The sequence below is a fragment of the Colletes gigas genome, unplaced genomic scaffold (genome assembly GCF_013123115.1).
Source record: "Colletes gigas isolate AHSC1104 unplaced genomic scaffold, ASM1312311v1 Colletes_gigas_Sc00020, whole genome shotgun sequence".
In the NCBI taxonomy this organism is placed as follows: Eukaryota; Metazoa; Arthropoda; class Insecta; order Hymenoptera; family Colletidae; genus Colletes; species Colletes gigas.
Window position 1 is genome coordinate 1,061,674 of NW_025106649.1, and position 13,102 is coordinate 1,074,775.

The 13,102-nt window shown below is 32.7% G+C and overlaps 2 protein-coding genes across 2 annotated transcripts in view; one reads left to right on the top strand and one right to left on the bottom strand.

The window, feature by feature from the left end:
• Nucleotides 1–1,764, bottom strand: part of LOC122400908 (formin-like protein) — a 50,173-nt gene extending 48,409 nt beyond the window's left edge. Inside the window, exon 1 of the mRNA XM_043402644.1 lies at nt 1,232–1,764. Coding sequence (XP_043258579.1) covers nt 1,232–1,450 — 219 coding nt within the window. The 5' untranslated portion in view covers nt 1,451–1,764. The remainder of the gene's footprint in view (nt 1–1,231) is intronic.
• Nucleotides 1,765–2,509: 745 nt separating this feature from the next.
• On the top strand, nt 2,510–5,062 carry LOC122400861. The gene is made up of 2 exons (XM_043402583.1): nt 2,510–2,979; nt 3,075–5,062. The coding sequence occupies exons 1-2, from the start codon at nt 2,605–2,607 to the stop codon at nt 3,549–3,551; spliced, it is 852 nt and encodes a 283-aa protein (XP_043258518.1). The 5' UTR covers nt 2,510–2,604; the 3' UTR covers nt 3,552–5,062.
• Nucleotides 5,063–13,102: the final 8,040 nt, after the last annotated feature.

Genomic DNA, 13,102 nt, shown 5'->3' on the forward strand with positions numbered 1-13,102 from the left:
TCGTTTCGATGCGCAATCGAATCTTATTTGGTGAGAGAGGCCTCTACGTAGGCGTACACTTTTCTACTCTTTCTCGTTCCCTGTCTCTCTCTTTGGCACTGCATGGGTTCTCGCTTTCGACCTCTCGACATTTCATCCTGAGGAAAAAAATTACTGACCCTCGAGCGGTCGTTGGCCTCCGACGAAGATACGTAAAATACCCTAAAAAATTATAGCACATTCGTTTAACCGAAATTCTGTAATCTTTTATTCGAAACGATTTATTTTACGTCTGGAAATTTTTATTTCCTAATGTGTCTTATAAAAAGAACATCGGAAATAATAGCCATATGCATATCGATTACCAGGAACTATTTCCTTTATATTTTCATTCAAGTTTAACTGCGATACAGATATCGATATAACAGAGAACCTCTATCGTGAGTTCACTCGGGTACAGGTATTAGTAGCTATAAGATACGGACCACATGTGTTGATACTGATCAGCTTGTTACTTACATTATACCTTCAGGGTATTCAAGATAAATATGCTCCCTTGCAGTTACGTTACGTACGTGAAAGTGCAAGACACGTCAAACACACCGTCGTAGTGTATATTTTCAATTCTGACCGCAAGATCGATGGGAATCGTTGCTCTCTGTTATTTTCATCACGATCATTTTCGTTAGTCGTGCGTCGATGCATTAACAAAATGAATATCAAAGTCCCAATAACGTAAACTGAATCGTCCAAAAGACGATGCGCCACGTGACTTACGGTCGACCACAGCAAATAAATAAATACCCTATCTATTAGTTTTTATAATACATTCGCGTGCGTCGTTGCGAATGGTTTCTATCTAAGCATATGTCTATATTTCTTCGAAACGACGATCGGTATATTTTAACGGAGAAAAGAAAACACTGCCTCGATACGCGAAAGAAAAATAAACGCAGTCTTCCAAGAATTGTCGCGCGAACCTTCGCCGACAGTCGTTTCCTCTAATAGCATAATTAACTAGAAACGGACCTTAAAACAGCGAACGAATTCGGCGGCATTGATGTTCGATTCTAGGAAACCAATCCCATCCCGTGGCACTGACAGTTCCCCGATTTTGTCTCGGTACATATCAAAGAACGGTTTGTCTTAAGCAAAACGGCACGTCTAATCCATGGGGGCATGCCGGATCTACGCGTTAGGGGCTACGTGAATCTGACGGGAACGAGTCGAGCAAAAAGTGTCGGGAACTCACCAGGACTTTTGTGAAACGCCTCTCGAGTTCCACTGTGTCGGGCATCGGTTGCCTTGGCGCGCTACGGACGCTGCCGCTCCGTGCGTGTGGTCCACCCAAACTTCCCATGCCGAGGCTAGGTTGACAGGATTGATGAGGCGCGCCGCCCTTGACACCACCAATGAACACTTCACGCACACCGCCATCGCTCTCGCCGGCCCGGCTCTGCACGATCCCCATTATTTCAATTGCGGCTAACGTATCCTGCGTTGTGTTCGCGCGGAAAAATTGTGACACACGGCAGCGGTGGCTGCCACCACTGTCACACCACGAGAAACGTCAACAATGACGATCGCGACAGTTCATCCTCGCCGGAATACAGATCACTTTTCTATTACGACAAACGTCGATAACCGAACGACTGGGACCGGTACGCGCCGAGCCGTGCAACAGGTACCAAGCCGTCCATTGTGGACGCAAACTCTCGCAAACGTGCGCGACCAAAGCACGATGTAAACTCCACTACCCACACTAGACGAAGCGTTCGTTGCATCTGCGATAGCCTCGCTACTCTGCAACGCACCAGCGCCATTACACATGCGTGGTCAATATCTAACTTAACGCCACCTGTATGACCGAGTGAAAGTTTCAAATAGAACTGTATTATGCGAGGTTGGCAGCCATGAAACTGTTGCATCGCAGATGGAAGCACATTCTTTGCATAGTGCGGTGTGAAACTATCGTCGAAATGATCGCGGCTCAAAATAAAAATTTGATGGGCAAATTTTATTCACGAGTCTATAGAGGTATAGTTTATGGATTATCTAAACCAAACTACACATTTTTAGAATTTCTGTCTATGCGTTTATTTGTTTCCTTGTGTGTTTGTACGAAGTAAATTCAAAATCTACTGAATAGATTTTAATTAAACTGTCACTATACTGTTCCGCATATATATCACGCGAATCTCGACGATAATTCGTTTTGTGGACGATGAAGAAAATTCAAACAAAATCATGTGACATTGACAGGGCCGTGTGTAGAAGAGGCTGTTTCTCGAAACATGCAAGTACAATTGAATTTATACAAGTTCATTCCCAAATTCATTACATAGAGATAATTTTATCTGAAAACGAAGTAACAAAGACATTTGAGGTATAGTTTTATACTCGAAAGAAAGTTAGTTATATTTAAATGCTAAGAGTCGCGTCTATATCGAGTTTAGAAACATCGACATATCGATATACGATGGACGCCACTGTTTCGAGATATCGAGTGGTCGTGTTAAGATAAATAATATGGCGTCATTTTAGTATTTTGTTTTATAGGCAACATTACTTGTAAATATCTGTACAACATATTAAGAAAAAAGTAGTGTAAACAACAATTTTAAAATGAAAAAGTCTCCTTTAAGTACGCCAAGCGGTAGCAGGGGAAAACAAAGTTATAATTGGAAGTCACGCGATCATAAAAATAGGACAGGTTATAACTACGTTACAAGTGATAGTTATCAGTGTATTTCAACAAATGGAAATCAAGTAAATTCTGGAAACGACTTTATTCCTTTGGGTATGACTACACCAGAGCCGGAACAAAAGAGGCTCAATGGTAATTGGCATGGTTCCGGAGGTAGTCGTAATCATCGTAGTTCAGGTAGCGGTGGATTTAACCATTACAGGAACAATTATCATGCAACCCCAAAATCAAATTTCAATAATTCGTACTCTCCTTATAAGAATTTTGGTAAACAATTTTATGGTCAAAAAAAGGTAATTTTAAACAGAATTTGCAATAGTTTAATCGTACCCTTAGCTCTGATACCTTGTCTTAATGGGTGGTGTCGAATGTGTTTCTTCATATCCAGGGTTACCAAAAGGATGCGCGCAAACAGATTGACATATCGAGGTACATAGATATGAAATCATTTTTGGAAGATCCTTGGGCAGAATTAATAAAAAAGTTAAATAAATCTGAAGAAACAAATGGGGAAAAATTGCCTAAAATTGAACAGTCGCTTTCCCCGCAATCTATTTACAGAGATTCTAACACTGATTCTGAAAATAAATCTGTAACAGATTTAAATGATTCTTGTCTTAGTCAAGAATCCAAAAATGAATCCTCCTTAGATCTAACATTGGGGTTGGATGATACAGATATTAGTGATATATCACGAACAGAAAGCTCAATAAATTCAAAATTTGGTAATGTAAGGTTCAGTCAAGATTCAAAAAATGAAAGCATTTGCAGTAATGATGACAGTGCTTGCAATGACAGTTACGAGGAAAGTAATATCCATCAGTTTTGTGGTTCACAGACAAGCTTGATTCAAGAACTTATATAACAGTGACAAAGAACTAAGTTCACTGTTTAGAAACATAATTACTTCCCAAATATGATACACCAGTATATTATACGTTGTACATATAGATTCTCACTTGTACATAGGTATTGCGAAAAATTAATTAAACGTTTATGTTAGATTTTTTTGGAGTAATGTTCTAGCATATGGATGAAAGAGGTAATGAAATTTTTAGCAATGCAGTTTTCCTTTACGAAGGTGGCTCTATTGCAGAAGCATATCTAATACATATGCAAGATACAATGTATTAAAATTATCTTTCAAATTATATTTTCACAATGAGGCTGTGAGAAGTAAACGTAGTTTACATGGAAGGAGTTGTATATGTGCAATTCGTTAATATGTACTAAAAAAAAAAAGTATGTATGTCAGAATACAAGGGAACAGTGAACACCAATTTCTCACCAATAGATATTAAGCGTTCCAGATCTAGCTAAAATGCTGTAGGCGGAATAAAATTTAAATTTGCTTCATCCAAGTCCTTAGTAATTATGTAAGGCAAGGTTTATAAACATTATTGAACGTCCATTATTAATTTTAGCCCCTTAATCTATATGTCTATATACAGTAGTGCCCACATAAGTGATCGCATTTTTGCCCACTTAAATGTCCGCGGTTATCCCCGCTAATTCTTAGAAGCCAAGCGGCTTTGAACATCGAGCGTGTCGAGCGTAATATGTATATGGTTTCGGGTGCCAACTATTGTATCTCACTCGCACTTATCCTATTTCCTTATCTCCGTTGAATTCTGAGAAGTAACCATGTCCACATAAATGACCGCAGCCGGTCCCGAGCGTGGTCACTTATGTGGGGACTACTGTATATAGAGGAGTGTATATATATGTATATATATATACTCCTTTTATCATGACAGCATAAAAATATATGGAAAATCAACAATTATGTATTAATATTGTATCACATGTATATGTAAATACGTGGCATAATCATCAATTCTAAGGCCTGCATAGTAAAGTTGATAGTTGGGCCTTAGTTATGCCTCTGGTATCACATATATGAATGTAGAATTAAGTAATTATTACTCAAGTGCAAATGTATATGATTTTAATTGCAAATTTGAGTTAACTGTATGAAGCAATATCTATTTTTATGTCAATGTTATATCTCATTTTAACAATAATTAATTGTACGTTGTTCTTTGATTTCTTCACACAGTAGTTTCAACTGTAATAATAAAAGTATGGTAAATTCATAAAACTAAAATATCAAAATAATTCGTACTAGCTTTATATAATTGTCATAGAAACAATACAGCAAGGGATGCTTGTTTCCAGTCTTTACACATTTTTATAGTATGTTTTAGCGAGCAATGGATGTAGAAAGTGATAAAAGTGTCCTACATGTTCGATTAACATGCTAACTTAATGTACAAATGACGATCTGGTACAAAAATTCATATAATTTATGAAATTCAGATTTCTTTCTAAGTTACAATTTTACATAATAGTGTAAAGCATGTTATTGATGTCTAAAACAGCAACTGTATAAACAATCTGTACAAGAAAAAATTGTATATAAATATATATAAATTAATAGTAATATTTATTCAAAAATTTTTAATATGAATGTTATTGATCTTTTTACATTTGCATTTTTTACGATTTCTTTTAAATATACAGAAAATAAATTGAAGCTTTCAAAACATTTTATGTATATTCCTCATAATTAAATGTACTTTTTACATACAATCACAGAGAAATTATGTTAACAAATTGTATACAGAGATAAAAAAGAAATAGTTCGATAATTAATCGAATCGTACGACCTTAGATTCCTAACCTTGCGTTGCTAAAGGTAACGCTGTAATACAATGACAAGTAAAATCGTGTAGTTGCGTAAATAATTTATTATCTATCGAAGTAATCAATATGAGCTATATATTCCTTGGCATTGAAGTTCTTTTCTCCCTCTTGAAAGTTTGTTTCTTACTCTGTCGCGTAACAAAATTACGCATCTTTACGGAAATGTACAACTAATCTGTAGAAAAGCTTGGTTGTGTGTAGCCTTTTTATATGAACTGCTAACCTTATTAATGAGCTTCCTAGCTTAAAGGCAATTCAAGTGAATCTTTAAAAAGACAACGCTTTGGTTTATCAAATAATTTGTGTAATATTTTTATGCAATAAAATGTCATTATATTATGTTCATTATTGTTTAATTCGTATAATTTTAGTTAGAAAATTGCGCCTAAATTAATTCAAAGTTCCAGGAGGGTTAATAACCTTAGCTCGGCTTTGCTTACATTGATGTTAATTATACATACATTTCTGGGTAGTCTTTATAGAATAGAGGTATTAATGTATCAGTTTGCGAAAGTACTAGTATATGTAAAGGTATTATTAGCAATTTCTTTCACACGATTTGTACACGTAAATGAATAAATTTACCACTATTACAATGAACATCCCCTAAGTATTCGACGATGATTTTAATTAAATTCTACAGATCTAGAACGTAGTAAAAAATAAGGGAGAAGTATTTTTTAAAGTTCACACGATCACAAATACGATTCTTAGGAGTAAAATTTTGAAGTGGATACTAGGTCATTGCCTGTGTAATATACATATATGTATATGTAACAATGATTAACCCTTTATAACCCCGTGTTACTCTGAGGTCGTATACACAGATACTTGTATTTTTGAAGATTGATTTCATCCTTTTATAAATACATACCGTTATATGTATCTTTAAAACACATACGTAGGGTAAATTCCGTAGATTAAAAAAAATGGAATAATTAAAAGTAGACATTTTATTGCATTCATGAGAATATTTAGATGTGAATTTAATGTCGGAAATATTTCGAGCGAGTGAGAAGAGTGAATGTGAAATAATTCCTCTTTTATTATTATTTCACTTCTTTTGCGAAATTATGCATAGTTTCCACAAGTGTATTCTTTTCAGCTTTTTTTTTTTATATTTCCTTCGTAATTTGTTCCTGCAAAATGAAATACATTAAAGACATATCTAAATATACTAATTAATAAATTCAAATGTTTACTACATTTTTATTTGATTCTTGGTTCTGGATGTGATCTGTGACAATTTATGTGGCACGTGTAATTTGTAAATAGTTTATGCAAAAATATTATACAGTTTTAACTTAGAAAGATAATTTTATACTATTATGTAACCGTACGTCAAATAAATGATATAATTATCCTAATCCATGTATATTAATTATTTTGATCACTTTGCGGACGATGAAACAATAATTGAAATGTTTATGTAATAATTATACTTACAGAGTCTGATGGTATTCTAAAAACAAGCATAAGGACATGAATAAGAACAATTGAGATTGATATTTATAAATATATTTATATTTTCTTTAATTTTTTATTTTCGATTACCATAAATCAAATAATTACAATATGCAAGACAGAATTTATTGGATAAAAAGAGTGGTTTCGTCGGAGCTGTTTACAAGAGGAGAAATTAATTACAAAGATTTAAAGGGTGAATAGATTTTTTGCCTTCTGTGTGTTTGTATATACTTCAATGCAGTAATGTTCGTGTAATATTCTCTCCTTTTTACGTACGAGGTTATGTCACAATTGGCTGTAGTATGTTTTTTAATTTATTCGTCGTCCAAATGTGAATTGGACTGGATATGTTTTCAGATTAAAAGCCTTCGAACAACGCGAAGAACTATCTTCCATTAATATTTGAAATATTCATCATTTGGTCTGAATAAATTGCAGAATAATATATTCTTCAAGCTGTTGTAACCCTTTCAATGTTTTTCTTTTACATCTACGTGATATCAATTGTATAAATTTTATATTCTTCAAACATGTTTTTCAAAATTATTTAAATAATGATATGATAACATGAATTTTGTCATCTTTTTAAATTGCTTATTAAAATTATATTAGAATCTTGGTGTTTTCGTTTTAACCATAGCAAGAATGTTCATTATGATAATATTACAGAATTTGGTTAAAAAAATAATAGCACTGCAAATATCTTTACTTGGCTACTAATTGAAAACGTATGAAAGGGTCGAAGCTTGTTTAATTTGATTCGTTTATGCAAACTTATTTTTATCTTTTTTAATCTAATTTGAGAAACGAAAGCTTTCTTTATCGTTTTATTAAAGATGTTCATCTTGCCATAACATATTAAAGATTATCTTCGATTTCTACAGACCTTTTTATAATATAATTATTATGTTTGTTTCGTCGCTTCTTAATAAATAGTAAATGATATATTAAGTTCTGTAAAAAGTTCTGATCTTTTCGAATGGCATTTTAAAATTTGTACACAAAATTTATAACATATTTTAAGTGTCTTTAAAGAATCTGATCCACTTTAAACTTGTCATTCAAATATTAAAATGATCTAAACATGAAAGTAGATAAATTTTACTGAGGAAATAACAAATGATTGTAAACTTTATTTAAAATTAATTCCACAATGATACAGGTGCCATTTATTGGCGCTCGAGCGAAACGATAGAACTTTTTTCAGTATCTTAATATTTACTTGCATTAATACAACCGAAACAGGTAAATTTTACTGATGCATATTTCGCAACAAAGATTTGTTTTTTTGATTAGCGATCTTCTAGATCATCGCCGTACGTATAAACATTCGCAAACATCTTTCGCGCTAACACGTTGTTCATACACTTTATCTCTGGTTCATTGTCCCACGTGAATTTGCAAATAACAAATAGAAAATTTTCTCAACCCGTTACGAGTGTCGTCGATCAAATAATGGTTTAATACAGCACTGATCTGTCTCAAATCAACATGATTAAAATTGTAATTAGTACACGTACATATGTATATGTATATACAGGAGTACTACAGTCGCTTTGAATCACGTCTCTGCCATGTTTCCTTGCAAAAATTGCATAATTCGATCTCGCTCAAGACTGGGCCCCTTCTATGAGAATACGAATTCTTTACATATTTGGTCTCTTTATTAAAGCTATGATTATTAAAACATTGCAGCTAAAATTTTGCCTCGATTTTTTACAAGCCTCATGCTGCTATCTATTTTTAACCCAAGAATCGTGTGCTCGTTATTTACAGTTGGCGAATGTTTGACCGTTAACCGTTATTTGTAGAGGTTGCAATGCATATTTTCGTTGTATAAGTTTTTTGGACATGTTGTGCGCGAGATATTACGTTAATTTGTACAATTAAAGATGGATATAAAATACAACAATGATTGCTCGCTATTGATTCGAATTTTACGTGAAAATAATAGCGGACGAGTATCATTTTATAAAAAGCTAATGCCAATTGTTTAGCGGTGATATAGTTTCAAAGCACTCCTGAATTTATTCTCCTTCGTTATAAGAACTATATTTTTAAATTACTTTTATTAAAACGTCGATAATAGTGTATATGATATATCAATTGAATTAAATATCGGATACAAAAGATGCTCTTTGGCAAATAACGTCCGTTAAAATACGAATTGAAATTGCAATTTTCGACATATTGTATAATATTAAACGATATGTAATATAATCTTACGCAATCGCTGTATAATTAATTAATTACTAATCATTTTAAAATGCATGTAACCTTGATAGAATTTTACATAAAATTACCAAAAATCGAATTATGATACATCGTTGCCTCTTCGTGATTCGTTGTATCTACGAATTAATCAAAGTGATTAATTAAATAAGGTTCTTGGCCTGTCGGCAAATGGATTTCAGCATGAGCCTCGCATTACTATACAGGGTCTTCCGTTAAAAAGAAACCATCTCGATACTTTCTCTATCTTACGTAACAAAAATAAACGTTGCTCGCAAAAATTATATTTCTATATTTGCATAAATAAAATTGTAACTTTTAGACAATTTCGTCTTTGACGTATAGTTTATAGAATACCTAAATTCGAACTACAGAGTATTTAAGGACGTAATTTATTTAAGATTAAATTTGAAAATTGTAATTTTACTTCTTTTTTTCTCGAAGCTGTGGAACTTTTGCAAGCAACGTAAGCTTTATATTATAATAAAATAGCAAATATAGTAAGGTGGTCTGTTTTCAGCGTGATACCCTGCACAATAACACAACACGCGTTTAAGCATTCCTTCGCAGAGATTTGATGTTTCTGTACAATCTGAGAATAAAAATAATATTATCGCATATTACTTTATTGATTAAACCTTCACTACGATTTTACGTACGAGTATAAGGGATGCTTATAGGTACATACATATATGCATATAAGTCTTCATTGACCGTTACTCGCTACTTTCCAAAATTTTATACATGCTGCTTAATTTTCTGCTCGATAGCTCTTAAACCTCGTATCCATTCTCCAACTTCGGCGATTTTATGATCCCTTAATCGAACGTCGGAAATAAGATATTAAACGTTTCAACGATAGTTTGTATAATTAAAATGTACGCTCTCTAACATTTACCCTGTTATTATAACAAATTACCCTACGTAAATTTAAGCAACACCCATTTCTCTTACATTATCGACGGTACAGCTAAGCACGTGTCTGAATAAATGTATTTTATTTCGTTTCTTCGTAATATATAATTAATAACTGTACTACTAAAAATAGATGTGTATTTTTTTTTTCTTATTAAACTCCTTCTATCCTTCTTTCGTAATCTTAATTCGTCTATTATCGCTTTAAATTGATATAATCGGTCGCACGAACATCATACTCGAAGGATTGAACATATATCTCAAGACTCTCTACCGAGCAAATAATTAAGCCAGTGCCGTTGTCGTTAAACCCCGTTAAAATTACAATAAAATTGGGAAAATTGTTCGCGCTCTGATTTTTTATCGTCACTTGACACGTTTTCTTTATGAATATTTACACAAATGCCTCGGGAGGAACGTATAGTTATGCACGAGCATAGCGTCGAAGCTCGCGAATAGATCAATGAGCGAAACAATGTGAATGTACATACGAGAATCATGGTGATCGTAAGAGCTAAGGTTTACATTATCGATTTGCTTTTATAGATACTATAATGTGATTTCTATAGATACGTACGTCGTGTAAGTACTAGTATATACTTAGGTTGGAATAATACGTGCGACAGTATTCGTGGTTGGACACTTTGTAACAGAGAAGCTGAACGAATTTTTTAAATGCACGATTTTATTAACAATACGGAATTGAAATTATCGTTGTGAACGTAAAGTGGAAATAGGAATCGATGAAAATAAAAAGGTACACACAACCTGACGCGTCTTCTATTCGGTTTATAATTGTTTAGTTTAATGAAATATGTAGACGATCATTTTTAGTTTCACGTTCAAAATATTTACAGAAGATTTGACGGCTAAGAATTTATACGTATCGTAGTCCTTCCTATTTTCACTTGACAAGCATTACAATCGTTAACAGTCACACGTTTTCAGAAGGAATTAAGAATTTAATTGAACGTTAATGGTATTATTACTAATTAAATACATTGTACGTAATATACAATTTATGACATTTTAGTATATATGTATGTAAGCTGTTTGAGAGTGCATTTACGTAATTTATCGTTTAAGCAAAATAGCGTATAAATAAAGGCGTGAATGCAATCGATTTTATGATACCAATATCGTTCCTTTTATATATCGTTCTAATTACGAGTGTGGTAATGAAATTTTACAAGGAAGAGTATTTCGGATGATTACTCTAGAATGGTTTAAAAAATATTCAGGAATGAGACTAATTAAATTCATCTCTGTATCTTTATAATTATTTATTTGGTCCCCAAAATTTGAGAGTTGTCGTACTGTTTTCTGGAAATGGAACGAAACGGAATTAATTAATTGATAAACTGTACATGAAATTATAGTTTGCGTGTAAACAACGTATAATAGAATTAAACTGAATTTCCGATAGGTCTGAAGAAAGTATAAAGCACGCTAGTTTATCATCGATGTAACAAAATTCTATTCTGATTACACATATGTATATATGTATATCTATGAACGCATACATATGTACATATATATAATTATGATTATATATATTATATATATATGTTATATACATACTTATAAATGTTTCAATATTGGAAAGATTCAATGTAGGGACGACGAAGTCATGGCCCCTGTTTTATCATACTGATTGGTCCAAAAACACGTCACAGAATTGATGATGAATAATAAAATATTCCGTGTTAAATAATATCGATAAATTGAGTCGACCTTGAAACTTTCAATGTCCAATCTAACACGGTTAAGTAATTGAATCTGTCGCACATATTTCACAATCTATTGTTCCCACGTAATAATGAGCCCTGATAAGTGACAATGATCACACGAATCCCAAACTCTCTCTTCGTTCTTAGATATAATCTTAGACATCAATAAAATAATGCTGTAAATTTTTGAACGAAGTTAGAGAGAAAATACGTTTAAAGTTTATGGAAGTTTAATGAACGCGTAACTGCACGTGCTTAAAAAGATTAATACAACGAAAATCGTTAATAAAGTTTGTACATTAAGATAAATTTCTTGATTAAGAAATTAAATGTAATAGAAAAAATGTATTATAAATGTAACGATCAGAGATTTCGGAAAAGAGAGTTTGAGAATTAGCACGTTTAATGTACAGGTAGCCCTCCTACAACACGGCATCCTATAACACTGCACTTCTACAGCACTGGATAACATGATTTTTGCTTAACATATTTAAAAACTGAATTACCTTACACTAATGACACGAAGGAATAATGAACTATAGTGGCTTTAAATTTTAACGGTAGATTCTAGAGACCAAAATAAGACGAAAATCAAGAATGTCAATTTCTTGACTGAGGCTTCGTTAAAAAGTTATTAAAAAATTAAATTAAAAAATTTCAAACCATTCTAAAAAAATTATTTTCGGTTGCAAGGGTTGGCTACAATCATTTTTGGTCATTACACACAACCCCGAAATCCTACCCATTTTCGAGAAAAAAATTCCTTAGCGAAAATCTAATGTGAGGCCAAAAATGCTTCCCTGAAATTTCATGTGAATCTATAAAATGTCATAACTCTTGAACGGATTGGAGGATTTTAATTTTTCAAAATGCAAACAACGCGTATTTTAGTGGAGAATATGCAGAAATTCTAATAATATTGAAAAAATTGTTCCTTGACACCGTCAAGTTAGAAAAACTCTATAAAAATGGTCCAATTTTCAAACAGCCATAACTCCTACAATAGTGAATATATCTCAATGAAACTTTTGTCGGAAGTAGAGCTCATGGGTATCTACAAAAAAGTATTAGACAATTTTTCTGTAGAGCGTCAAACAAATATATTAAAAATGAAAAATGAATTTTTTTTTTTCGACAAAAAGAAAAATTTCAAATCGTTCTGGAAAAATTATTTTTAGCTAAGGTGGTCAATTACAATCATTTTTGGTGAATAGACATACCCCCGAAATCCTATACAGTTTCGAGGAAAAAATTCGAATAGATGCCCAAATTTTTCGGCGGAAAAAAAATTTTAAATCGTTTTGGAAAAATTATTTTCGGTTGCAGGGGTCAACTATAATCATTTTTGGTCATTAAACATACTCTC

Excerpts from the sequence above, each read along its gene's own strand:
- LOC122400861 (XM_043402583.1), top strand. The coding sequence starts at position 2,605 with ATGAAAAAGTCTCCTTTAAGTACGCCAAGCGGTAGCAGGGGAAAACAA. Across the intron at positions 2,980-3,074 it reads AATTTTATGGTCAAAAAAAG|GGTTACCAAAAGGATGCGCG; the intron begins GTAATTTTAAAC and ends CTTCATATCCAG.